The sequence below is a fragment of the Rhinoderma darwinii genome, chromosome 5, assembly GCF_050947455.1.
Source record: "Rhinoderma darwinii isolate aRhiDar2 chromosome 5, aRhiDar2.hap1, whole genome shotgun sequence".
Lineage (NCBI taxonomy): Eukaryota > Metazoa > Chordata > Amphibia > Anura > Rhinodermatidae > Rhinoderma > Rhinoderma darwinii.
The window spans coordinates 337713171-337741054 of record NC_134691.1 but is presented as its reverse complement, the minus strand read 5'-3'; the positions used below and the strand labels follow the sequence as shown (position 1 = coordinate 337741054).

Below are 27884 nucleotides of genomic sequence, written 5' to 3'. Positions count from 1 at the left end.
CTATCTATCTATCTATCTATCTATCTATCTATCTATCTGTCTGTCTGTCTGTCTGTCTGTCTGTCTGTCTGTCTGTCTGTCTGTCTGTCTGTCTGTCTGTCTATCTACCAACCTTTCTACCTGCAAATCTTTTCCATCTGTCTTACTTTTTTTTAAATTGACATATATACTGTATCTATTTAAAAAGTATTTATTTAATAATAGAACTTTCTTACATTGTAACGTAACCACTGATACCTTCGAATCTGTTTTATTGAGAAAAATAATAATCAGTTTTAAGTTAAGGATGTTAAATGCATTTCATGACACAGTCAAATCATTTATTACATTTTCCATATATAATGTACTGGTGAATGTTCTATGCAGAGTCCTCTAGAAGCTGCAGTAACCCCCGCCCAACCCCACAACCCCCTCCATCTATTATGAATGAATCTATCAAGTTGGGTCCTTTTCTGTGATATATCCATAAAATGCAGCTTTATCTAATAAGAGGGGAGAGCAGCAGCTGTATGTCGGGGGTCTCTGCAGTAATGACTAAAGCCACGTAATGATATTTATGACTGGACACAGGTTTATAGCAGAGAATACAGTGCCTGGCAGCTGGTGGTAGACTGAAGGCAAAACTATTGACTGGTTGTAATGGAGGGGACTGTGGTCGTGTGTTATTCCATCTGTACAGTCGTTCCAATAATGTTCATAGTAAGGCCTTAGGTATAGCTTTGGGATTACAGAGATATTCCCATAGTTGTTCCCATTTCTCTAACCACCATCTTACAGCTTATATATAGAATTAATTTAATCTACATATAAAGTTTAGTCAATGAACTTATCCTGTACTGATCCTGAGTTACATCCGGTATTATACTCCAGAGCTGCACTCACTATTCTGCTGGTGGAGTCCCTGTGTATACACATTACATTACTTATCCTGTACTGATCCTGAGTTACATCCTGTATTATACTCCAGAGCTGCACTCACTATTCTGCTGGTGGAGTCACTGGTATTTACTGTAAACCATCAGCAAGCTTGTCCTCACACACCCCTAACACCTTATCTGTGCAGAGTCTACACAGTGCATTGCATTATGGAAAGGGTCATTTTTACACCAGGCTCTGTGATGTAGGAAAAACGAACTGCCTCCCTTTATTATAGAAGCTTAGCTAACTAGCTAGGGTTGTTTTTTACAACACACTTGCTGACTGTTTCCTTCTACTATGAGCAGAAATGTCAATGCGGCTTTGATAGTGATCTTGGACTTCATCCTTTTTTACACTCTGTTCACATATGAAGCTAAATTCTGAAATCTGGTGCAGTGAGAAATCACTTACGAATTCCAACCAGCAACATTCTGATTTAGCTTTGGATGTGGCAAGAAGACAAAATTGGTACAAAATGAATAAGGCAAAGTGATTGCCATGTTACTAAGCAAATAAACAGTGAAATTTTGCAAAAAGTTGGAGATAAAGTTGAAGTCATTTGTACAGCAGCAAACAAAAATAGATTCCTGCCCTATACAATCTCTAAAGAAATTCCCAATAGAAGAGAAATTCAAAAATAGGAATTAAATTTTGCAACAAATCAAAGAGGTAACTGTAAAACCTAAAATATACAAATTCACAGGGCCACACGACTAATAAATAATCGGCTGGGTCATTCTTGCTGCATGCTGGAAACAGAGGAAATTGATTTGGCACTGGAAATACAGAACATAGTGTTAAAATATATCATGAAAAAATAAGTAACGTTTCCTGCAGCGTCTTCTACAATGTAACAAAGGAGGAAATTGGATGTAAGTTCAATGAGGATCAAAACTGCAGTGAAAGCATCTGGAGAGAACATTGTAGAAATATCTTCTGTGATTACTAGATTAATAAAAAAATATCATGTATTAATAATATAATAACATAAGATAGATAGATAGATAGATAGATAGATAGATAGATAGATAGATAGATAGATAGATAGATAGATAGATAGATAGATAGATATGAGATAGATAGATAGATAGATAGATAGATAGATAGATAGATAGATAGATAGATAGATAGATAGATAGATAGATAGATAGATAGAAGATTGATAGATAGATAGATAGATAGATAGATAGATAGATAGATAGATAGATAGATAGATAGATAGATAATCTGCTAGAACAAGCAGTATGCTACTTAATTCCGCAAATTGGGAATGTAACAACCTGTGGATTAGAGTGATTTTACGTCCATGCATCACATGGACAGCCCATTGATTTAATTGAGAACAGTGTAATGGTTAATTTCACCTGCAGAGGTGCTGCAGGGAAAGTAAACACTTGCTCAGCGTAGAGCTGAAAACTTGGGTGTTCCAGCAGCGGAAAAACCTATGACCAGTGTTTCAGGGAAACCATGAACAAAAAAGAATTGTCCAGTGTTGACAACCCCTGTAATAAGTCCTTCTGTGATACGGTGAATATTGGGGGAGATTACAGATTTCAGACATTTCAGAATCTGGTTGCTATGGATATTCTGGGCTATTCCATACAGAAGTATCCAGCAAAAAATGTGTATACGTAACACGTGGTATAATTATTATTTTTTCATGTGAGTCTATGGGCAACGAATCCCACTCTATGGCTATATAGTGGCATCCGTTGGAGGTGTATGTAAGGAAATTCTCCCGGGTCCTCCAGTAAGAAAAAGGTTATTTGTAGCCACTATCGCTAATAGATGAGGGTCATTAATGGGCTACCCCCCCCCCCCCCCAGTGTGTGACATAGTGTTTGACTATAGATTTTTTTGAGAGCCCCTTTTACATAGAGCTTCCCTCCACTGAAATGTATTTTTACACTATAAGCGTCACCGCCATGTACATAATTGAAGTGAGGGCGGTGAACGGAACCCTTCCTGCCATACACAGCGCACATGTTCTGGATCTCTGTCAAGTTCCATTAGGTTTTCTTTTTTGTTGATCCAAGTCATAAATCAGCATAATTTTCTTTAGAGTGCTGGATAATTGCATCTAATTAGCTGCTCCGACCGCGCTGGAAAGAGATGAATGTGTGTAGCAGAGCGACAATCAGAAACTACATCGTAAATTAATATTAACTTAAGTCGTCACATAACCAGAAACCACTTAACTGCCGCAATATACAAAGAAGCGACTTACATATAAACCCAGCATTAATGTCTCTTCCTGCACTTGTGTATTTGTAGGTATTCCATGTCCCATAATTATTGCCTGGGCTATAGGGAAGCTGTGCAATGAAAACGAACAGTAAGTACAATACAATAATAATGCCTGGTATTTCTAGTCCATAGGGGGCAGTGTTATAGTAGTTATATTCTTGTATATAGGGGGCAGTATTATAGTAGTTATATTCTTGTATATAGGAGCAGTATTATAGTAGTTATATTCTTGTATATAGGAGCAGTATTATAGTAGTTATATTCTTGTATATAAGGAGCAGTATTATAGTAGTTATATTCTTGTATATAGGGGCAGTATTATAGTAGTTATATTCTTGTATATAGGGGCAGTATTATAGTAGTTATATTCTTGTATATAGGAGGCAGTATTATAGTAGTTATATTCTTGTATATAGGGGGCAGTATTATAGTAGTTATATTCTTGTATATAGGAGAAGTATTATAGTAGTTATATTATTGTATATAGGGGTAGTGTTATAGTAGTTATATTCTTGTACATTGAGGTCAGTTTTACAGTAGTTATATTCTTGTATATAGGGGGCAGTATTATAGTAGTTATATTCTTGTATATAGGGCAGTATTATAGTAATTATATTCTTGTATATAGGAGCAGCATTATAGTAGTTATATTCTTGTATATAGGAGCAGTATTATAGTAGTTATATCCTTGTATATAGGGGTAGTGTTATAGTAGTTATATTCTTGTACATTGAGGTCAGTTTTACAGTAGTTATATTCTTGTATATAGGGGGCAGTATTATAGTAGTTATATTCTTGTATATAGGGCAGTATTATAGTAGTTATATTCTTGTATATAGGGGCAGTATTATAGTAGTTATATTCTTGTATATAGGAGCAGTATTATAGTAGTTATATTCTTTTCTATAGGGGGCAGTATTATAGTAGTTGTATTCTTGTATATAGGAGCAGTATTATAGTAGTTATATTCTTGTATATAGGGGGCAGTATTATAGTAGTTATATTCTTGTATATAGGAGCAGTATTATAGTAGTTATATTCTTGTATATAGGGGGCACTATTATAGTTGTTATATTCTTGTATATAGGGGGCAGTATTATAGTAGTTATATTCTTGTATATAGGGGGCACTATTATAGTAGTTATATTCTTGTATATAGGGGGCACTATTATAGTAGTTATATTCTTGTATATAGGGGGCAGTATTATAGTAGTTATATTCTTGTACGTAGGGGCAGTATTATAGTAGTTATATTCTTGTGTATAGGAGCAGTATTATAGTAGTTATATTCTTGTACATAGGGGCAGTATTACAGTAGTTATATTCTTGTGTATAGGAGCAGTATTATAGTAGTTATATTCTTGTATATAGGGGGCAGTATTATAGTAGTTATATTCTTGTGTATAGGAGCAGTATTATAGTAGTTATATTCTTGTACATAGGGGCAGTATTACAGTAGTTATATTCTTGTGTATAGGAGCAGTATTATAGTAGTTATATTCTTGTATATAGGGGCAGTATTATAGTAGTTATATTCTTGTATATAGGGGGCAGTATTATAGTTGTTATATTCTTGTACATAGGGGGCAGTATTATAGTAGTTGTATTCTTGTATATAGGGGGCAGTATTATAGTAGTTATATTCTTGTATATAGGAACAGTATTATAGTAGTTATATTCTTGTATATAGGAGGCAGTATTATAGTAGCTATATTCTTGTATATAGGGGCAGTATTATAGTAGTTATATTCTTGTATATAGGAGCAGTATTATAGTAGTTATATTCTTGTATATAGGAGCCGTATTCTAGTAGTTATCTTCTTGTATATAGGGGCAGTATTATAGTAGTTATGTTCTTGTATATAGGGGTCAGTATTATAGTAGTTATATTCTTGTACATAGGGGGCAGTATTATAGTAGTTATATTCTTCTATATAGGGGCAGTATTATAGTATTTATATTATTGTATATAGGAGCAGTATTATAGTAGTTATATTCTTGTATATAGGAGGCAGTATTATAGTAGTTATATTCTTGTATATAGGGGCAGTATTATAGTAGTTATATTCTTGTATATAGGTGGCAGTATTATAATAGTTATATTCTTGTATATAGGGGGCAGTATTATAGTAGTTATATTCTTGTATATAGGAGGCAGTATTATAGTAGTTATATTCTTGTATATAGGAGCAGTATTATAGCAGTTATATTCTTGTATATAGGGGCAGAATTATAGTAGTTATATTCTTGTACATAGGGGCAGTATTATATTAGTTATATTCTTGTTTATAGGGGGCAGTATTATAGTAGTTATATTCTCGTATATAGGAGCAGTATTATAGTAGTTATATTCTTGTATATAGGAGCAGTATTATAGTAGTTATATTCTTGTATATAGCAGCAGTATTATAGTAGTTATATTCTTGTATATAGGGGGCAGTATTATAGTAGTTATAGTCTTGTATATAGGGGCAGTATTATAGTAGTTATATTCTTGTATATAGGGGGCAGTATTATAGTAGTTATATTCTTGTACATAGGGGCAGTATTATAGTAGTTATATTCTTGTATGTAGGACCAGTATTATATTAGTTATATTCTTGTATATAGAAGCAGTATTATAGTAGTTATAGTCTTGTATTTAGGGAGCAGTATTATAGTAGTTATATTCTTGTATATAGGAGGCATTATTATTGTACTTATATTCTTGTATATAGGAGCAGTATTATAGTAGTTATGTTCTTGTATATAGGGGCAGTATTATAGTAGTTATATTCTTGTATATAGGTGGCAGTATTATAATAGTTATATTCTTGTATATAGGGGGCAGTATTATAGTAGTTATATTCTTGTATATAGGAGGCAGTATTATAGTAGTTATATTCTTGTATATAGGAGCAGTATTATAGCAGTTATATTCTTGTATATAGGGGCAGAATTATAGTAGTTATATTCTTGTACATAGGGGCAGTATTATATTAGTTATATTCTTGTTTATAGGGGGCAGTATTATAGTAGTTATATTCTTGTATATAGGAGCAGTATTATAGTAGTTATATTCTTGTATATAGCAGCAGTATTATAGTAGTTATATTCTTGTATATAGGGGGCAGTATTATAGTAGTTATAGTCTTGTATATAGGGGCAGTATTATAGTAGTTATATTCTTGTATATAGGGGGCAGTATTATAGTAGTTATATTCTTGTACATAGGGGCAGTATTATAGTAGTTATATTCTTGTATGTAGGACCAGTATTATATTAGTTATATTCTTGTATATAGAAGCAGTATTATAGTAGTTATAGTCTTGTATTTAGGGAGCAGTATTATAGTAGTTATATTCTTGTATATAGGAGGCATTATTATTGTACTTATATTCTTGTATATAGGAGCAGTATTATAGTAGTTATGTTCTTGTATATAGGGGCAGTATTATAGTAGTTATATTCTTGTATATAGGGGTCAGTATTATAATAGTTATATTCTTCTATATAGGGGCAGTATTATAGTATTTATATTCTTGTATATAGGTGCAGTATTATAGTAGTTATATTTGACGATATATAGGAGCAGTATTATAGTAGTTATATTCTTGTATATAGGAGGCAGTATTATAGTAGTTATATTCTTGTATATAGGAGCAGTATTATAGTAGTTATATTCTTGTATATAGGAGCAGTATTATAGTAGTTATATTCTTGTATATAGGGGCAGTATTATAGTAGTTATATTTTTGGTATATAGGGGCAGTATTATAGTAGTTATATTCTTGTATATAGGGGGCAGTATTATAGTAGTTATATTCTTGTATATAGGTGCAGTATTATAGTAGTTATATTCTTGTATATAGGAGCAGTATTATAGTAGTTATATTCTTGTATATAGGAGCAGTATAATAGTAGTTATATTCTTGTATATAGGAGGCAGTATTATAGTAGTTAAATTCTTGTATATAGACACCTCGCGAGGGCACTCCTCTCTACCCAGGGCAGCTCACCGTCGTATACGACGATTGCTACATGAGCACCAACTGGTAGATGCGTGGCGGGTCCTGCATCCCTCAACCAAAGACTACACGTTTTATTCGGCACCTCACAACTCCTACTCCAGATTAGATTACTTTTTCTTGCGTCACGCACACCTCTCTAGTCTCACATCGTCCTCAATCGATGACATAACGCTATTGGACCATGCCCTTATTTCCCTCACTTTAGCTCGCCCGACGGCCCACCCTCGCTCCTGCCAGTGGCGACTGAATGAATCGCTCCTACAGGATCCGACGGTAGTCTCGGATGTTCGCAAGGAGCTGGTGGAGTACTTCGACACAAATAACACGCCGGAGATGGACTCTTTTTGTATTTGGGAGGCGCACAAATGCGTGGTGCGTGGTTACTTTATACGAATTGGGGCCAAACTTAAGAAAGAACGGACGGCTCACCTCCGGGACCTACTGGCCCAAATTTATAGACTGGAGCAGTCCCATAAGGTGTCTCAGGATAGGTTGATAGGGGCAGAATTGAGGCAGTTGAGGGAGCAAGTACGCTCACTTTGTCTTGCAAAGGCAAGGGCCTCATTAGTTAAGTGTAGACGGCACTTTTATGAATATAGTAGCAAGCCCAGTAGGACATTGGCCTGAGCTCTTCGGAAAACCCGATCACGCACCTATGTCCCCCACGTCCTAGGCTCACATAATAAACGTCTGCAGCTCCCGCACGACATCTCGGAGGCCTTCCGTGCCTACTACCACTCTCTCTACAACCTCCCGAGGGCGCACTCTTCTCCGGAGGGCAGTAGTCATCTGGAGAAGATTGAGCAATATCTTCGGTCCTCGGGGATGACCTGTATCCCACCAGAGGCTATAGCGGCCTTGGAGGCTCCCATTTCTCCAGAGGAGTTGTCATGGGCACTGGAGGACTCACCCACTTGGAAGGCGCCGGGCCGGGATGGCTTGTCCCTACCATACTATAAGACCTACTCAGACTTGCTTTCGCCCCACTTCCTCCGGGCCTTCAATTCACTCACTAAGGGGGGCTCCATCCCTAAAGACACTTTGAGAGCCCACATCACGGTCATACCCAAGGAGGGGAAAGATCCATCCCTCTGTCAGAATTATCGTCCTATTTCCCTACTGGATGTAGATCTGAAACTATTTGCGAAGATTCTGGCACATAGGATGACCCCGCTCCTACACAACGTGATACATACCGACCAGGTAGGTTTTATGCCCTTGCGGGAAGCGCGAGATAACACTACACGGGCGATTAATTTGATGTACCAGGCGGCAGTTTCGTCCCTTCCCACTTGCTTTTTTGTCGACGGATGCAGAGAAGGCCTTCGATAGGGTCAGCTGGGATTTTATGCTAGCTACTTTGAGGCATGTAGGCATGGGGACTCATATGATGTCATGGATCACGGGTCTCTACTCCTCCCCATCAGCTCAGGTTAAGGTCAACGGGCACTTTTCATCTTCATTTACAATCACTAATGGTATGAGGCAAGGCTGTCCCTTGTCCCCATTGATCTTTATTTTATGCTTGGAGCCTTTTTTGTGCCATATCCGCTCCAACCCGGACATTACGGGTGTGGACCTGGGAGGCAGGCCTCATAAGGTCGCCGCCTACGCAGATGACTTGCTCTTCTTCCTCACGGCGCCGAGGATTTCCTTGCCCAACCTGATGGCGGAGTTGAGTAGATACTCGAGCTTATCCAACTTCAAGATCAACTACCAGAAGTCAGAGGCCCTCAACATCTCGTTGCCGCAGACTCTGGTTGCTGACCTGTCTGAGTCCTTCTCCTTTAAATGGGCTAGGGACTCACTTAAATACCTGGGGGTCCACCTTCCTAGTGATCTGTCTCGCCTTTATGCGGTGAACTTTCCCTCACTTCTTCAACGGGTAAAGGCTGACCTGGATTCTTGGACGTCGGGCACCTTTACCTGGTTTGGTAGGTGCACGATATTTAAAATGAATATTTTACTGCGGATTCAATATCTTTTTCAGGCCTTACCGATACATATCCCACGCCCGTTCTTTCAATCCCTGCTGTCTCTTCTGCACAGATTTATCTGGGCAGGGAAACCTGCGCGTATTGCCCGATCCATGCTTTTTCGTGTAAAGTGTGAGGGGGGCATTGGTCTCCCGGACTTTGTCTCCTATCATCAAGCCTCTCACTTGACAAGAATTTTGGATTGGTTCCGACATAGCGGGATTAAAGAATGGGTGTCCATGGAACAGGCCTTCATGACTGTCCCTATACAGGCCCTACCTTGGTTGGGTAGACATGTTCCCCTGGTAGCAAGGACGCACCCGACAATTGGACCCACCTTGGTAGTTGCGCCACAGATTTTTCCTCGGGCAGAGATTTCGCCATACCCCTCTCCGCTGTTCCCGATCTTGGGCAATCCAGCCTTTCTGCCAGGACTGGATTGTGGCCCTTTCCAGCATTGGTTGAGGGCGGGTAAGGGGCAGGCCATACACTTTCTTCAGGATGAGATGTGGATGAATAGCGCCCAGCTACAGTCTTTGTCGGACCCAGTCTCTTTCACGGCGTGGCAGGTTACCCAGTTGCGACATTTTCTGATGTCATTAGAACATCCAGCGGCACACTCACGGGGTAGCTCCCCGTTTGAATTCCTATGTACAGGCACGGGCACGATTTGGCATTATTGTGCTTATATTCTTGTACATGGGGGCAGTATTATAGTAGTTATATTCTTGTATATAGGAGCAGTATTATAGCAGTTATAGTATTGTATATAGGAGCAGTATTATAGTAGTTATATTCTTGTATATAGGAGGCAGTATTATAGTAGTTATATTCTTGTAATAGGGGCAGTATTATAATAGTTATATTCTTGTATGTAGGGGCAGTACTATAGTAGTTATATTCTTGTATATAGGAGCAGTATTATAGCAGTTATAGTATTGTATATAGGAGCAGTATTATAGTAGTTATATTCTTGTATATAGGAGGCAGTATTATAGTAGTTATATTCTTGTAATAGGGGCAGTATTATAATAGTTATATTCTTGTATGTAGGGGCAGTATTATAGTAGTTATATTCTTGTATATAGGGGCAGTATTATAGTAGTTATATTCTTGTATATAGGGGGCAGTATTATTGTAGTTATATTCTTGTATATAGGGGCAGTATTATAGTAGATATATTCTTGTATATAGGAGGCAGTATTATTGTACTTATATTCTTGTATATAGGGGCAGTATTATAGTTATAGTAGTTATATTTTTGTATATAGAAGACAGTATTATAGTAGTTATATTCTTCTATATAGGGGTCAGTATTATAATAGTTATATTCTTCTATATAGGGGCAGTATTATAGGTGTTATATACTTGTATATAGGGTCAGTATTATAGTAGTTATATTCTTGTATATAGGAGCAGTATTATAGTAGTTATATTATTGTATATAGAAGCAGTATTATAGTAGTTATATTCTTGTATATAGGAGCAGTATTATAGTAGTTATATTCTTGTATATAAGAGCAGTATAAAAGTAGTTATATTCTTGTATATAGGAGCAGTATTATAGTAGTTATATTCTTGTATATAGGGGGCAGTATTATAGTAGTTATATTCTTGTATATAGGGAGCAGTATTATAGTAGTTATATTCTTGGATATAGGGGCAGTATTATAATAGTTATATTCTTGTATGTAGGGGGCAGTATTATAGTAGTTATATTCTTGTACATAGGTGGCAGTATTATATTAGTTATATTCTTGTATATAGGTGGCAGTATTATAGTAGTTATATTCTTGTATATAGGAGCAGTATTATAGTAGTTATATTCTTGTATATAGGGCAGTATTATAGTAGTTCTATTCTTGTACATAGGGGGCAGTATTATAGTAGTTATATTCTTGTATATAGGAGCAGTATTATAGTAGTTATATTCTTGTATATAGGGCAGTATTATAGTAGTTCTATTCTTGTACATAGGGGGCAGTATTATAGTAGTTATATTCTTGTATATAGGGGCAGTATTATAGTAGTTATATTCTTGTAAATAGGGACAGTATTATAGTAGCTATATTCTTGTATATAGGGAGCAGTATTATAGTAGTTATATTTGTGAATATAGGGGCAGTATTATAGTAGTTATATTCTTGTATATAGGAGGCAGTATTATAGTATTTATATTCTTGTATGTAGGGAGCAGTATTATAGTAGTTATATTCTTGTATATAGGGGGCAGTATTATAGTAGTTATATTCTTGTATATAGGGGCAGTATTATAGTAGTTATATTCTTGTATATAGGGAGCAGTATTATAGTAGTTATATTCTTGTATATAGGGGCAGTATTATAGTAGTTATATTCTTGTATATAGGGAGAAGCATTATAGTAGTTATATTCTTGTATATAGGAGCAGTATTATAGTAGTTCTGTTTTTGTACATAGGGGGCAGTGGTAGTTTCTGGTCATAATGCTGTCCCCCTATTTGGTTGATGTCTGTGAGCATCTTAAAGGCAATCTCAAGGCAATAAGATAAAATTCACCAGTGACATATTTTCTTCTTTCATGTGAAGCTGCTGTCAGTCATTGATAAGATATTTTTCATCAGGTGTTGGATTGGAAAAGGGCCAGGAAAATACATTGATTATATCTATCAAGGACCCGTCATCCTCGTCCTCCTTGTAAGTAGCACGTTATCATCTTATTTTTCATTTCACAAATATTCTGTAAGATGTTCACAGTGAAGCTGCAGAGAGGTGCCACCGGGCTTGCATTTCAGAAGATTATATAGGTGTAAGGTGCCACGTATGGGCTTGTTCGGCGCAGTTGTAAAATCGCTTGCTAATGGCCGCACATTGAGGTGGGTAAAATGCCCCTTTACTTGCAAAATCGTGTGGCATAAAGTGTGGCGATTCGACAACTGCAACGAACAAGCCGCTTTGTGGGGCTTTTTCCCTATATAACAATCATCAATGCTGCTCCGTGGGGGCTTACCCTAAAATTTCTAATTACTCAGAAGACCCCAATACTTGATCATCAGTCCATCCTGCCAATTCACATGGTTTGGCCGACTTTTATTTAGTTTGTATGGCCAGGATGTGCACCCATTAAGGCTGGGTTCACACGACCTATTTTCAGACGTAAATGAGGCGTATTATGCCTCGTTTTACGTCTTAAAATAAGGCTACAATACGTCGGCAAACATCTGCCCATTCATTTGAATGGGTTTGCCGACGTACTGTGCAGACGACCGGTCTGTCAAACGACGACGTGTGAAAATACAGCCCCGAAGTGCAGGACACTTATATACATTATATGCCGGACACTTATATACATTGTATGCGGGACACTTATATACATTATATGCGGGACACTTATATACATTATATGCGGGACACTTATATATATTATATGCAGGACACTTATATACATTATATGCAGGACACTATTATACATTATATGCGGGACACTTATATACATTATATGCGGGGCACTTATATATATTATATGCAGGACACTTATATACATTATATGCGGGACACTTATATACATTATATGCGGGACACTTATATACATTATATGCGGGACACTTATATACATTATATGCGGGACACTTATATATATTATATGCAGGACACTTATATACATTATATGCAGGACACTTATATACATTATATGCGGGACACTTATATACATTATATGCGGGACACTTATATACATTATATGCGGGACGCTTATATACATTATATGCGGGACACTTATATACATTATATGCAGGACACTTATATACATTATATGCGGGACGCTTGTATACATTATATGCGGGACACTTATATACATTATATGCGGGACACTTATATACATTATATGCGGGGCACTTATATACATTATATGCGGGACACTTATATACATTATATGCGGGACACTTATATACATTATATGCAGGACACATATATACATTATATGCAGGACACTTATATACATTATATGCGGGACACTTATATACATTATATGCGGGACACTTATATACATTATATGCGGGACACTTATATACATTATATGCAGGACACTTATATACATTATATGCAGGACACTTATATACATTATATGCGGGACACTTATATACATTATATGCGGGACACTTATATACATTATATGCAGGACACTTATATACATTATATGCGGGACACTTATATACATTATATGCGGGACACTTATATACATTATATGCAGGACACTTATATACATTATATGTGGGACACTTATATACATTATATGCGGGACACTTATATACATTATATGCGGGACACTTATATACATTATATGCAGGACACTTATATACATTATATGCGGGACACTTATATACATTATATGCGGGACACTTATATACATTATATGCAGGACACTTATATACATTATATGCGGGACACTTATATACATTATATGCAGGACACTTATATACATTATATGCAGGACACTTATATACATTATATGCGGGACACTTATATACATTATATGCGGGACACTTATATACATTATATGCGGGACACTTATATACATTATATGCGGGACACTTATATACATTATATGCAGGACACTTATATACATTATATGCGGGACACTTATATACATTATATGCCGGACGCTTATATACATTATATGCAGGACACTTATATACATTATATGCCGGACACTTATATACATTATATGCAGGACACTTATATACATTATATGCAGGACACTTATATACATTATATGCAGGACACTTATATACATTATATGCAGGACACTTATATACATTATATGCAGGACACTTATATACATTATATGCAGGACACTTATATACATTATATGCAGGACACTTATATACATTATATGCAGGACACTTATATACATTATATGCGGGACACTTATATACATTATATGCAGGACACTTATATACATTATATGCAGGGCACTTATATACATTATATGCAGGACACTTATATACATTATATGCAGGGCACTTATATACATTACATGCAGGACACTTATATACATTATATGCGGGAAACTTATATACATTATATGCGGGACACTTCTATACATTATATGCAGGACACTTATATACATTATATGCGGGACACTTATATACATTATATGCAGGACACTTATAGACATTATATGCGGGACACTTATATACATTATATGCAGGACACTTATATACATTATATGCGGGACACTTATATACATTATATGCAGGACACTTATATACATTATATGCGGGACACTTATATACATTATATGCAGGACACTTATATACATTATATGCAGGACACTTATATACATTATATGCAGGACACTTATATACATTATATGCGGGACACTTATATACATTATATGCAGGACACTTATATACATTATATGCGGGACACTTATATACATTATATGCGGGACACTCATATACATTATGTGCGGGACACTTATATACATTATATGCGGGACACTTATATACATTATATGCAGGACACTTATATACATTATATGCAGGACACTTATATACATTATATGCGGGACACTTATATACATTATATGCGGGACACTTATATACATTATATGCAGGACACTTATATACATTATATGCAGGACACTTATATACATTATATGCGGGACACTTATATACATTACATGCGGGACACTTATATACATTATATTCGGGACACTTCTATACATTATATGCAGGACACTTCTATACATTATATGCAGGACACTTATTTACATTATATGCGGGACACTTATATACATTATATGCAGGACACTTATATACATTATATGCAGGACACTTATATACATTATATGCAGGACACTTATATACATTATATGCGGGACACTTATATACATTATATGCGGGACACTTATATACATTATATGCGGGACACTTATATACATTATATGCGGGACACTTATATACATTATATGCAGGACACTTATATACTTTATATGCGGGACACTTATATACATTATATGCAGGACACTTATATACATTATATGCGGGACACTTATATACATTATATGCGGGACACTTATATACATTATATGCAGGACACTTATATACATTATATGCAGGACACTTATATACATTATATGCAGGACACTTATATACATTATATGCGGGACACTTATATACATTATATGCGGGACACTTCTATACATTATATGCGGGACACTTATATACATTATATGCGGGACACTTATATACATTATATGCGGGACACTTATATACATTATATGCGGGACACTTATATACATTATATGCAGGACACTTATATACTTTATATGCGGGACACTTATATACATTATATGCAGGACACTTATATACATTATATGCGGGACACTTATATACATTATATGCGGGACACTTATATACATTATATGCAGGACACTTATATACATTATATGCAGGACACTTATATACATTATATGCAGGACACTTATATACATTATATGCAGGACACTTATATACATTATATGCGGGACACTTATATACATTATATGCGGGACACTTATATACATTATATGCAGGACACTTATATACTTTATATGCGGGACACTTATATACTTTATATGCGGGACACTTATATACATTATATGCAGGACACTTATATACATTATATGCGGGACACTTCTATACATTATATGCGGGACACTTATATACATTATATGCGGGACCCTTATATACATTATATGCAGGACACTTATATACATTATATGCAGGACACTTATATACATTATATGCAGGACACTTATATACATTATATGCAGGACACTTATATACATTATATGCAGGGCACTTCTTTCAGACGTAAATTTGAGCCGTTCTTCATTGAACTTGTGGGGTGTTCCCGGTCTTGTGGGATGTTCCCTGTATGCAGTGGTTAGTACCTACCAAAAGTGATCCAAGGAAGGACAACCGGACAGGCAACACGTTCATGGGCGGCCAAGGCTCGTTGATGCATGTGGGGAGGGAAGGATAGCCCGTCTGGTCCGATCCCACAGAAGAGATACTGTAGTACAAATCACTGATAGAGTTACTGCTGTCTATGATAGAAAGGTGTCAGAACACGCAGAGCATCGCAGCTTGCAGTATATGGGGCTGTGTAGCTGTAGACCAGTCAGAGTGCCCATGATGACCCTTGTCCACTGCCAAAAGCTCCTACAATAGTCACGTGATCATCAGTACTGGACCATGGAGCAATGGAAGAAGGCGCTTGGTCTGATGAATCACATGTTACATCATGTGGACGGCCGGGTGCGTGTGCGTCACTTACCTGGGGAAGAGATGGCACCAGGATGCATTATGGAAAGAACACAAGCCGGCGGGGGCAGGGTGATGATCTGGACAATGTTCTGCTGGGAAACTTTGTATCCTGACATTCATGTGGATGTGACACGTACCACCGGCCTAAACATCGCTGCAGATAGGTACCTCCTGCATGGCAGCGGTATTCACTAATGGCTCGGCCCTCTGTCAGCAGGATAATGCCCCCACCACACTGCAGGATAATGCCCCCACCACACTGCAGGATAATGCCCCCACCACACTGCACACATTGTTCAGGAATGGTGAGGAACATCACAAAGACTTCAAGATGTCGTCTCCAAATTCCCAAGATCTCAATCGGATCGATCATCTGTGGGATGTGCAGGAGAAACGTCCGATCCCTGGAGGCCGCACCTCACACCTTACAGGACTTATAGGATCTTCTGATAATGTGCTAGATACAAAACACACCTTCAGACGTCTTGTGGAGTCCAGGCCTCAATGGGTCACGGCTGTTTTGCCGGTATAAGGGTGACCTACACCATATTAGGCAGGTGGTTTTCATTTTATGGCTGATAAGTGTATATATATATATTTATAAATAATGCAGATAGGTGATGTATTTTGACTGTAAAAAAAAAAATGAAAACCAATGGAGCAGATGGAATAACAATAAAATCTGACAATTAAGTAAAAAATTTAGAGGCCAGTTTTTGGAACCACACAAATTGTTATCAGATATGTGCAGTATTCACGGGGACGGTGCTCAGGGGAAGATTTGGATTTGCAGTATGGATGTGGCATTTTTTTGGGCCGAAATATATATGAACGTAATGCAGACCATTAAATATATTATATATTACACAAATAAAACAAAAAGTTAAGGACGAAAAAAGAGAAACCGGTGCAGGGATAATTATAGTCAGAATTACATAGTAATACAGGAACAATCATTATCATAATTACAACTGGTGGAAAAAAAGACCAAAGCCGTAAAACAATGAAAAATCTAAAAATAATAACGGGAAAAACAGGAATACATAAGCCACACTGGGATAATACTGATGAAATCATTAAAACAGGGGAAGTAAAATTCAATCATTAAAGACTATGCTTCGAATTAGGTATCAAGGCAAAAAGCCTGGTTGATTGGGGTCCCTTTTCCCGTAGCCTTGTTTTTGGGTCATATACTGTATACTCTGATAACCCCAAGACTTCAGCAATATATTTTTACCTAGCCTTATTCCCTGGAAATGCTATGACTTTGGACCAAAGGAGAACTCAACCAAAAGTGTTTCCCCGAAGCAATGGGGGAAATCTCATTGTCATAAAGTGTGGGTCATCAACTAGAGATGCGATCAAGACTGGTAGACATCTGGTGAAGGGGCACTGGGAAAGAATATGGGCAGTTAGATGGTGATGGCAGGACCATGGGTGGTTCTTACTGTTGGATAACGAAAAATAAAACCTGAGGTACAACATAGGAAAGAATGACCTGGATGAAAATCGTAATTCCGCAGATGACAGATGATTTTCAAAAAATTTCAAAGCCTCAACTTTGAGGCCACAGTTTTTGGAAAGCGTGACATCATATCCAGGCATAATGAGAGGTCTATAAAAAGGGTTTGCCACATTTGGAGTGGAACATCTTGACTAGTCTACTTAGAATACGGACTTAAACCCAATCCGACTCCTTTGGGATGAGCTGGGAGCCATGTTCAAAAAAATTTAGGACAGCGAAGGGTTAAAGGGCAAGCTCCGCATTAATGGCCCTGGAATCAAAAGTTCATCAAGTCCGTATAGATATGGTGGGTGGGGGTGCACCTTTTTTTTTTGGCAATGGAGTGTTTTTGAACAAGCCCTTTCAATCAAAACTTTTTGAAAAAGTTACATTGATGATTCAAAGCCATTCTTAATGTTTACAGTCGGAGTTTATTCTCTGTTTATTGCTGAGAATCCAACAACCTTGTGTTTTACATCAAATGAATAAATCCTCAAGGTCTAAACTTATCTCCGTAAATAAGAAAAATGTTTTTTCCAGTCACTTTTATTGATGAAGCTTATTTAATTATGTGACATGCCGAGGGTGTCCTTGTGGGTGAGCCACTCTACAAGACATCGTACAATCAGGGACAATATTGAAGAATAGATTACCGGAAATTCCACTTTCCGTAAAATGTTTCTCAGAATATGCTGTTCCGGGCATCGTATGAAGTGGTATAAATCAGACATCGAGTTATGAGCTCTATTTCAGGAAATTAATTATTTTTGTTGTTAATGATAAGTCGACAAAGTAAAAAAAAATAAAAAAAATAAATAAAACATTTTGGTTTATTTTCATATAAGATGGTCATTTATACATTTGCATATTGTGTTCTATAGCATACGAAGGTGTTAATATACCCATGACTGTTTCAAAGAATGTGGTGGCACTAGGATAAGACATTGTGTGGGGGATACCCCTCCCCAATTTTGGAAGGAGAAAAATAGCTCAGATTTATTTCTACTTTGAATCCCTTGACAATAAGTTGATCACAAAGTGTCTACTCTGCTGGGACCTCCAGTGATCAGCTGTGATCTGTAGGGAAACCTGTCAGTAAGTGTTTAGTTTCCCTGCAGCGCCACCACAGGAGAAATGAAGCATTACAAAGTGCCCATTCATATTAATGGGTTGTCCATGTAATGCAGGACAGGACAGGTCCTCCAGAGAGTGAGATGCTCTATGTAACCGCTCTCACTGTTCAATAGATGAGGATCCTGACCAGAGAACCCCCCTCTATCAACTCAGAATTCCCTAATAGGGTGAATGGAAATTGTTTTTCTAAACTGGACAATCCCGTTTATAACAGTGCAATATAATGCTGAACACTAGACAGTTGTATGCATTACTCAAGAGGCGTAGCTATAGAGGTCGGCAGTTATTATATTATATACTCGGAATCCGGCGTGTTTATATTCCATACGACGTGTGATACTATTGTTATGGATGTTACAGTTCATGTAACATCATCTCCTATTTTATTTTTTTTAGATCAATTTTGTATTTTTATTCAACATCGTAAGAATACTAATGACAAAATTAAGAGCTTCGACTACATCAGAGACCATACAGTATAGGTGAGTATTATGGGATGAGAGTGTGACATGAAAGTCAATGTTATGGAGTATATACGGTCAAACAAACAGACAGAAGTCATTTGTATCACTGCTTCAAGGAAGATACAAAGTTTCCTTTAAGGCGATACATTTTCTCAAGATGACATTGTAGCTTAGACCTCTTAGTGATTAATTGTGGATGGAATTAGCATATTTATTTATCAGCAATTTATTTACATGGTTACGCGCCAAGCAGAAATACTCTCCGGCTATGACGGTTGTCTGCGCCAAATGAAGAGTATCGCTCATTGATGAATAGTTCAATGGATTAAGTGTTCACTTATTGATCAGGAAATATTTAGAAAATAGGTAGATTGATTATGTGCTGGAGTTAGGGTATGTTCACACGGCCTATTTACGGACGTAATTCGGACGTTTTTGCCCCGAATTACGTCCGAAAATAGCGCCTCAATAGCGCTGACAAACATCTGCCCATTGAAAGCAATGGGCAGACGTTTGTCTGTTCACACGAGGCGTAATTTACGCGCCGCTGTCAAATGACGGCGCGTAAATAGACGCCCGCGTCAAAGAAGTGACCTGTCACTTCTTGGGGCGTAATTGGAGCCGTTATTCATTGACTCCAATGAATAGCAGCGCCAATTACGTCCGTAATGGACGCGGCGTTCAAGCGCCTGCACATGCCGTTACGGCTGAAATTACGGGGATGTTTTCAGGCTGAAACATCCCCGTAATTTCAGCCGTTACGGACGCCCTCGTGTGAACATACCCTTAAAGGAACAGTCCCTGTAAAACGTACACACTGTGTTATGCCTTGCCGGAATGGTATTTGTCAAACCAAAATTTGGTTTGGAGAATATGGTTCTTTCTTCCCAAATTTGCAGACGTTTTCTTGTCTTCCAGGAAAGCTGTTAAGGCTACTTTGGTCTTACTCCCCCTCCTGGGAATTACATACATGCTTTTCTTTGTGAATCCCGGTGAAGACGACGTCTCGCAGATCGTGTTTATTTATTTTAATTCCTTTCTTCAGTCTTTTCAGGTAAGTTATTCTATAAGAAACGGATACAGATGTAAACGGTGCGGAGAGAAAACATTTACCTGCTTCCCTTAAAAGGAATGTATCATCAGAGATTACGTATTATTTTAATAGAATTTTATTTTGTTTTTTTGTGTGGCTATCTGCATGAAGAAAAAAAATCTGGAAATATTGCAATTTTCACACTCGGCACTAAAGCAGATGCAAAAAGCGGACTTTTCTTGTTTTATGCAGTTTACCTGTCAGCTTTGCTGTGTAGACTAGGACAAAGAGTCATCTCATTATTATTAGAGGGTGGGTTCATCAGAGTCATCTTATTATCATTAGAGAGCAGTATCAGCAGAGGCATATTATTATCATTAGAGGGCAGGGTTAGCAGAATAATCTCATTATCATTAGAGGGAAAGGTCAGCAGAGTCATCTGATTATCATTAGAGAGCAGTATCAGCAGAGTCATTTCAATATCATTAGGGGGCAGATCGGCTGCGCCATCTCAATATCATTAGAGGGCAGAGTCGGCATAGTTGTCTCAATATTATTAAAGGGTAGGGTCAGCAGAGTCATCTCATTATCAATGAACTGTTCTCACAAAGTTGGAAGCTTGCCAAAAATTTATTGGTATGCTGAAGCATTTAGATTTCCCTTCAGTGGCCAAACACCATGGGGGAGCACTTTGGTTTTTCTACAGAGCCCTTCCTCCATAGTATATGACCCCTGACAGGTGTGTCCACTGATTTACAAGTCACAGGGCACATATTTTAGTTACATTTGAGTTCCAAGTTCTAATCTGAAACAACATCTGTACTTTACAAGCGTAAATGTCATCAACATTGATACATTTTTATGACAAAACGTTACATTAATATATTAAGGGGACCGATAAAAACACAGGGACATATACAAAGAACACCGAAAAAGGCCATACTTACAAATGGACACAGCCAGGCCAGAAATGCTGATGAAAGGGCGAGCAGGTGCTTTAAATAATAATAGCCACTCCCACTAGTCTTGAGGGGAGTGGTGTGTGGTGCATGGGATGTGTAGTAAGAAATAATAAATGAATAGTGTGTGTGCAAGTGTAATACTATAAGTGAAATATAGGGGGCAGTAATAAATGAAGTGCCTCAATAGAAATAAATGGATAATGGGGTGCAAGTGAGTGAAACATGGAGGGATAGTGTGTACGTCATGAGGCACAACGTGTATAGCCAGGTAGAAGCCTATTTGTGACGCCTTGATAATTCATAGAGCGGGCTACCCTGCTTGCTATGCCAAACAACAACACACCATGCTCTCCCAGCATCAAAGACCCGGCTGTGTCCAAGAGAAGCGAATATACATCATAATGAAAAATACCTGGGGTATTGGTAATCATTTTGGCCAAAAGGACGCAAGCTCGCAATCCACGACAAGGATCCCCAGACTTGCGAGTCCCTAAATCCTAAACTGGAACAGATTCTCTTGGACACAGCCGGGTCTTTGATGCTGGGAGAGCATGGTGTGTTGTTGTTTGGCATAGCAAGCAGGGTAGCCCGCTCTATGAATTATCAAGGCGTCACAAATAGGCTTCTACCTGGCTATACACGTTGTGCCTCATGACGTACACACTATCCCTCCATGTTTCACTCACTTGCACCCCATTATCCATTTATTTCTATTGAGGCACTTCATTTATTACTGCCCCCTATATTTCACTTATAGTATTACACTTGCACACACACTATTCATTTATTATTTCTTACTACACATCCCATGCACCACACACCACTCCCCTCAAGACTAGTGGGAGTGGCTATTATTATTTAAAGCACCTGCTCGCCCTTTCATCAGCATTTCTGGCCTGGCTGTGTCCATTTGTAAGTATGGCCTTTTTCGGTGTTCTTAATATATTAAGGGGTCAGGTGACTCTTATTTTGATGTCGAAAAATTAATTGGAAGAACCAAAGCAAGGGACTACCCCTCTCAATGACTAGAAAAGACATGTGAGAGGTAGTTATCCAAAAGTGGACAATCCCTTTAAGTCATTTAGAAGTATAGTATAAGTAGTTATACCTATTCATATCAATGAACTAAAACAGTTCTTTTGGTTTTCTTACAGGGTTTTTTTGTGTCAGTATTTTACTGCTTCTTGAATGGGGAGGTAAGTGTTCTTGGGGTTTACATTTTTTTTTTCAAATTGAATCACTTTTATTTATAGGATGTTTGGTCACTCAAAGATACGGTCATAAATATAAGGGGCCCATTGAGCTTCCATCACTAGCAATGTAGTGCCTTTCTATATAAGAAATGGAGACATGCTTGCTTATAGGACTGTCAGTTTCCCAGCTACAGTGCAGTGCCAACAGAAAGAGGGCAATGGGCTACCCATACCAAGAATTTCACTTTATATCACGTCCACCCTCAATAAGAAAAAAAGTTTAAAAAAAATATACGTTTTACTGAAATAACAAAAAGAAAACAAGATATGTTACAATAATTATTTTTATCATTATTATTATTATTATGATTATTATTATTATTATTATTATTATTATTAGAAGAAAAACCTAGAAAGTGAATTTTGTATTTTTGTTTTTAGTGGAGGTTCCCCTTTAAGGGGATAGGTCTCCATGGTCCACATTGAAGACTGGCAGACATAGAATGGGATTATTAATGTTTTATTGATTGAGGCTCAGAGAACACATTTCATCTTCGTCTTTGTCTCAAAATCATTTTCTTGCCTAAAAATTCTTAATTGTTTGACACCTGGATAATTGGCACCAAAGAATAAATCTTCTTGTAATCTATAATATATCAGCAGAGGCCGAGGTTTCATTTTTTTCCTCTCGCCTTTGTTGCTCCAGTCAGTATCAATTAAAATGCAGAAATGAAGTAATTAAAGTAAACTCAAGAATTAATCATTTTTTTGGGCTATGTAACAGCAATGTATTCTCGCATCCTGGGATTTTCGTAGGGAAAAATGATTAAAACTGTGACTTTTTCCTTTTATTTTGCAATTATTTCACATGTGTTTAGACTCTGCAGCAGCCATGTGAACAACTCTGTGTCCAGACTGTGAATAAGGCAGCTCTTCCTTCCTCCTTCATAGCAGGAAGTCCCAGCACTCTGCCAAACACCAACCCACTGCATGTGTCCAAATTTTGTCTCTGAAATTGAGGAAACTCCAAAAATCAGACAAGCTAAGCATGTTGTATTGCTGCTAATCACATGCCAGCGGATATCCATCCCACCTCTCATGTATGTCAATCACATCATAGAGACATGGTGCATAGTTATTGCTGGTAGGGAACGATGCTGGACTCATAAATGGACTCATACAATTCTGATTAAATGTAAAATATATAACAAATTGAATATTAAAACATTTATACTAATTACAGCAGTTCTGACACAGACCGTCAGTATTTACAATTTAGCAGAGCTAAATTTGGTTGCATTGTATGGGCAGGGGTGATTGAGCCAACATAGTAGGTTTATCAGTACCAAAACTCTACATGGCGGGCACTACACATACAGCTGCAAATTTTCCAGTTCCTCCATAGAAGTGCCACCCAATCACAGTGCCACCATAACGTCCAGCCACATTGACCATCAACAGTATCAACAATCCACAGAGACCCCATAAGCAGACAGCTATCCACAGCATACCCAAAACAGTGCCAGCGAGCTAACATTTCACCATGACAGTTCTAGAAAGCTAGCCTGCCCAAAAAACAGCGCCCTGCCACCCACAGTGCTCCATTATTGGTGCCAACTAGTGCCCTATAACAGTGCCAGTGCCCCAATAAATCTAGGAGTTCACAGTGCTCCAATAAAACTGCAAGCTATAATATCGCTTCCATAACAGTGCCAACCAGCTATTATTACCCTGTACAGTGCCAACCAGCTATTATTAGCCTGTACAGTGCCAACCAGCTATTATTACCCTGTAACAGTGCCAACCATTTACGATGACACATACATTTCTATCTAGCCACAAAAGTGCCAGCAAACCAAAGTGACCACATAACAGTGCCACAATAAATGTACCAGCCAGCCATATAGCAGAGGACTGTGCCAGTCAATGACAGTTTTAGCCCACCAAAGCAATCCCACTTGTCCAGTGCCAACCATTTACAGTGCCACCAGTGTTTGGCAGCTACAGTACCATCCACACATGGCTCATACGATAATACTTTTCCATGCTCTTACTCCTTCTCCACGGTCCGGTCTACGAGCAGGAACTTACATGTGAGTGAACAATCAGTGGCTGATCATGGGTAACTTCCTCTTCTGTGTGATTGATCGGATCAGGATCAGAAGGGGTCCCTAGTGGTAACTTATGGTAGTGTAATGTGGACCTGGCCAATAGGCCGGGTAGTTGTGGAAAGTTGGAACTAAGACCAGGTTGGATTGCTGCTCATTCCCTGAACCAAGTTGAACCTGTAGTCCACGTCCTCTTTGCATACAGGTCCTTGCTTTACCTTCTGACTTGCAGACTATCCAAATTGTATTGCTTACCTGCGGAGAGGCTCCTGCCCGTTCACCCGCTGTCTCTCACAGGGAGGTTTCTGTCCATCACATGACTGACAGTAATCCACAAACATGCAGGGAGGCTCCTGCCCGTCACCCGCCGATACTCTGGACTCACTCTGATTCCGAGCCTTACTCGTGCCATCTGGCACCAACGCGGCGCTCAGCAACAACTCTGCCGCCTCTCTGGGCATAGCCCGCCCACTGAACCCTATTAAGCGGGAACAGCCACCTTTTAAATGCTAAGTATTGCCCCCAGCGTAAGGGCGCAGCATAGCCGCGCTGTGTCACATTCCCAACTCTGTTATGGTGCGGCAATACCTCCTAACATGGCGTCTGGGCCGTTTCTCCCGTCGCCAAATGCCTTAAAGCTACAGTACAAGCCATTATTATCTGTGAGCCACAACCAATACAAATATAAATGACGGTGAACGTGACCAATGACATGCAGCACACAGCAGGAACGTGTCTTCTCCTGGATCTCCAACTCTAGGGAGAAAAGCATATGAGCCGCAATATTCTTGGTAACCCTTTATGGATGGGGGTCTCATCTTAATTCTTACACCAAGACAAAAGCATAGCATGCCAGGACAGAGGGACTGTATGCCATGAATGTCCCAATCACTGTAGTGGCACAGGTGGCACATTGTGGCAGGGCCGTAGCTAAGGGGCTACCGGAGCATGGGCCCCAGGTGCTGGATGCCAGGGGGGTGCCAACAAGCCGATTGGCCTGGATATTTAGATACAGCGATTGGGGGAAACAAACTAAAACTTTGCCCAGGGTGGAGGAAAGCCAAACTCCGGCTCTGTATTGTGGTTTTACCCCGGGTGGTACCAACTCTAAATAAAATAAATTCAGCTCTGCTACATCTGTATGACCTCTGCATCTCCACTATTCCTCCTGTAAACACTTGAGCGGTCCTCCTCCCCCGATGCTCGTTAGCTGTATTCAGCGGATAAACACAGGATCGGTATTGATTTTCCTCCTCACCCTCAGATTACTGATTTACACTTATCCCAGACCCGAGAAATGAGCTCAGTGGAAATATTGGATTTATTTCTCCACTTGTGTCCCTGGTAAAATGAATTGCAATATTCAGATTTAATTACAGGATTTCTAATTCATTATTACGTGCGCGTGTTATTAATCTACACTGATTATTAACCGGGGCCTGCAAGGCAGAAAACAGCCGAATATTGTCCACGCCGGAGCCACAATCAGTCAGAGGAGGCCGCATGGAAATGTACATTATATAACAAGTTACATGGATAATGCCAGTGTATCTAATCCTATCATGTGTGATACTGTCTGATGAGCTAATGTATCTAAGCCTATCATGTGTGATACTGTCTGCTGAGCTAATGTATCTAAGCCTATCATGTGTGATACTGTCTGATGAGATGCTTTATCTAAGCCTATCATGTGTGATACTGTCTTATAAACTAATGTATCTAAGCCTATCATGTGTGATACTGTCTGCTGAGCTGATGTATCTAAGCCTATCATGTGTGATACTGTCTGCTGAGCTGTGTGTCTAAGCCTATCATGTGTGATACTGTCTGCTGAGCTGTGTGTCTAATCCTATCATGTGTGATACTGTATGAAGAGCCAGTGTATCTAAGCCTATCATGTGTGATACTGTATGAAGAGCCAGTGTATCTAAGCCTACCATATGTGATACTGTATGAAGAGCCAATGTATCTAATCCTACCATGTGTGATACTGTATGAAGAGCCGATGTATCTAATCCTACCATGTGTGATACTGTATGAAATGCCGATGTATCTAATAGTACCATGTGTGATACTGTATGAAGAGCCGATGTATCTAAGTCTACCATGTGTGATACTGTATGAAGAGCCGATGTATCGAAGTCTACCATGTGTGATACTGTATGAAGAGCCGGTGTATCTAAGCCTATCATGTGTGATACTGTATGAAGAGACGGTGTATCTAAGCCGACCATGTGTGATACTGTATGAAGAGCCGGTGTATCTAAGCCTATCATGTGTGATACTGTATGAAAAGCCGGTGTATCTAAGCCTACCATGTGTGATACTGTATGAAGAGCCGGTGTATCTAAGCCTATCATGTGTGATACTGTATGAAGAGCAGGTGTATCTAAGCCTACCATGTGTGATACTGTATGAAGAGCCGATGTATCTAAGCCTATCATGTGTGATACTGTATGAAGAGACGATGTATCTAAGTCTACCATGTGTGATACTGTATGAAGAGCCGGTGTATCTAAGCCTATCATGTGTGATACTTTATGAAGAGTCGTGTATCTAAGCATATATTTTGTGATGCTGTATGAAGAGCCGGTGTATCTAAGCCTATCATGTGTGATACTTTATGAAGAGTCGGTGTATCTAAGCATATATTTTGTGATGCTGTATGAAGAGCCGGTGTATCTAAGCCTATCATGTGTGATACTTTATGAAGAGTCGGTGTATCTAAGCATATATTTTGTGATGCAGCCTCAAAAAGAAGTTGTCTCAGAGGCTTTTCATTAAAAAAAAAATTGCACGTGCTCATCCTTCTCTTCCCCTGTAAGTCCATCGAAGTTCTCACCCAGCACTGAGCCATCTCTGATCACCGGGCACATGGGAATATTTGGTACCCATTTCACACGGGTCCCAAATACGAAGCCAAGAGCCGGTTATGGGCACATAGTATTTTTGCATTGATTACATGCCATGCCATATTACACAGACATTCTTCCCTAGGAGCATTGCTTCTACCGGAGAAGACAGCACCTCATAGAGGCACAAGG

General features: G+C 38.3%; 1 protein-coding gene across 4 annotated transcripts in view; it reads left to right on the top strand.

Annotated features, from left to right (window-relative positions):
* CRHR2 (corticotropin releasing hormone receptor 2) overlaps window positions 1–27884 on the top strand; it is a 298646-nt gene that overhangs the window by 264886 nt on the left and 5876 nt on the right. For all 4 annotated transcript variants that reach the window (XM_075827784.1, XM_075827785.1, XM_075827787.1 and 1 more), the window contains 5 exons: window positions 3193–3253; window positions 11754–11826; window positions 19477–19562; window positions 20463–20598; window positions 22694–22735. In XM_075827784.1, the coding sequence (XP_075683899.1) occupies window positions 3193–3253; window positions 11754–11826; window positions 19477–19562; window positions 20463–20598; window positions 22694–22735 (398 nt within the window). The remainder of the gene's footprint in view (window positions 1–3192; window positions 3254–11753; window positions 11827–19476; window positions 19563–20462; window positions 20599–22693; window positions 22736–27884) is intronic.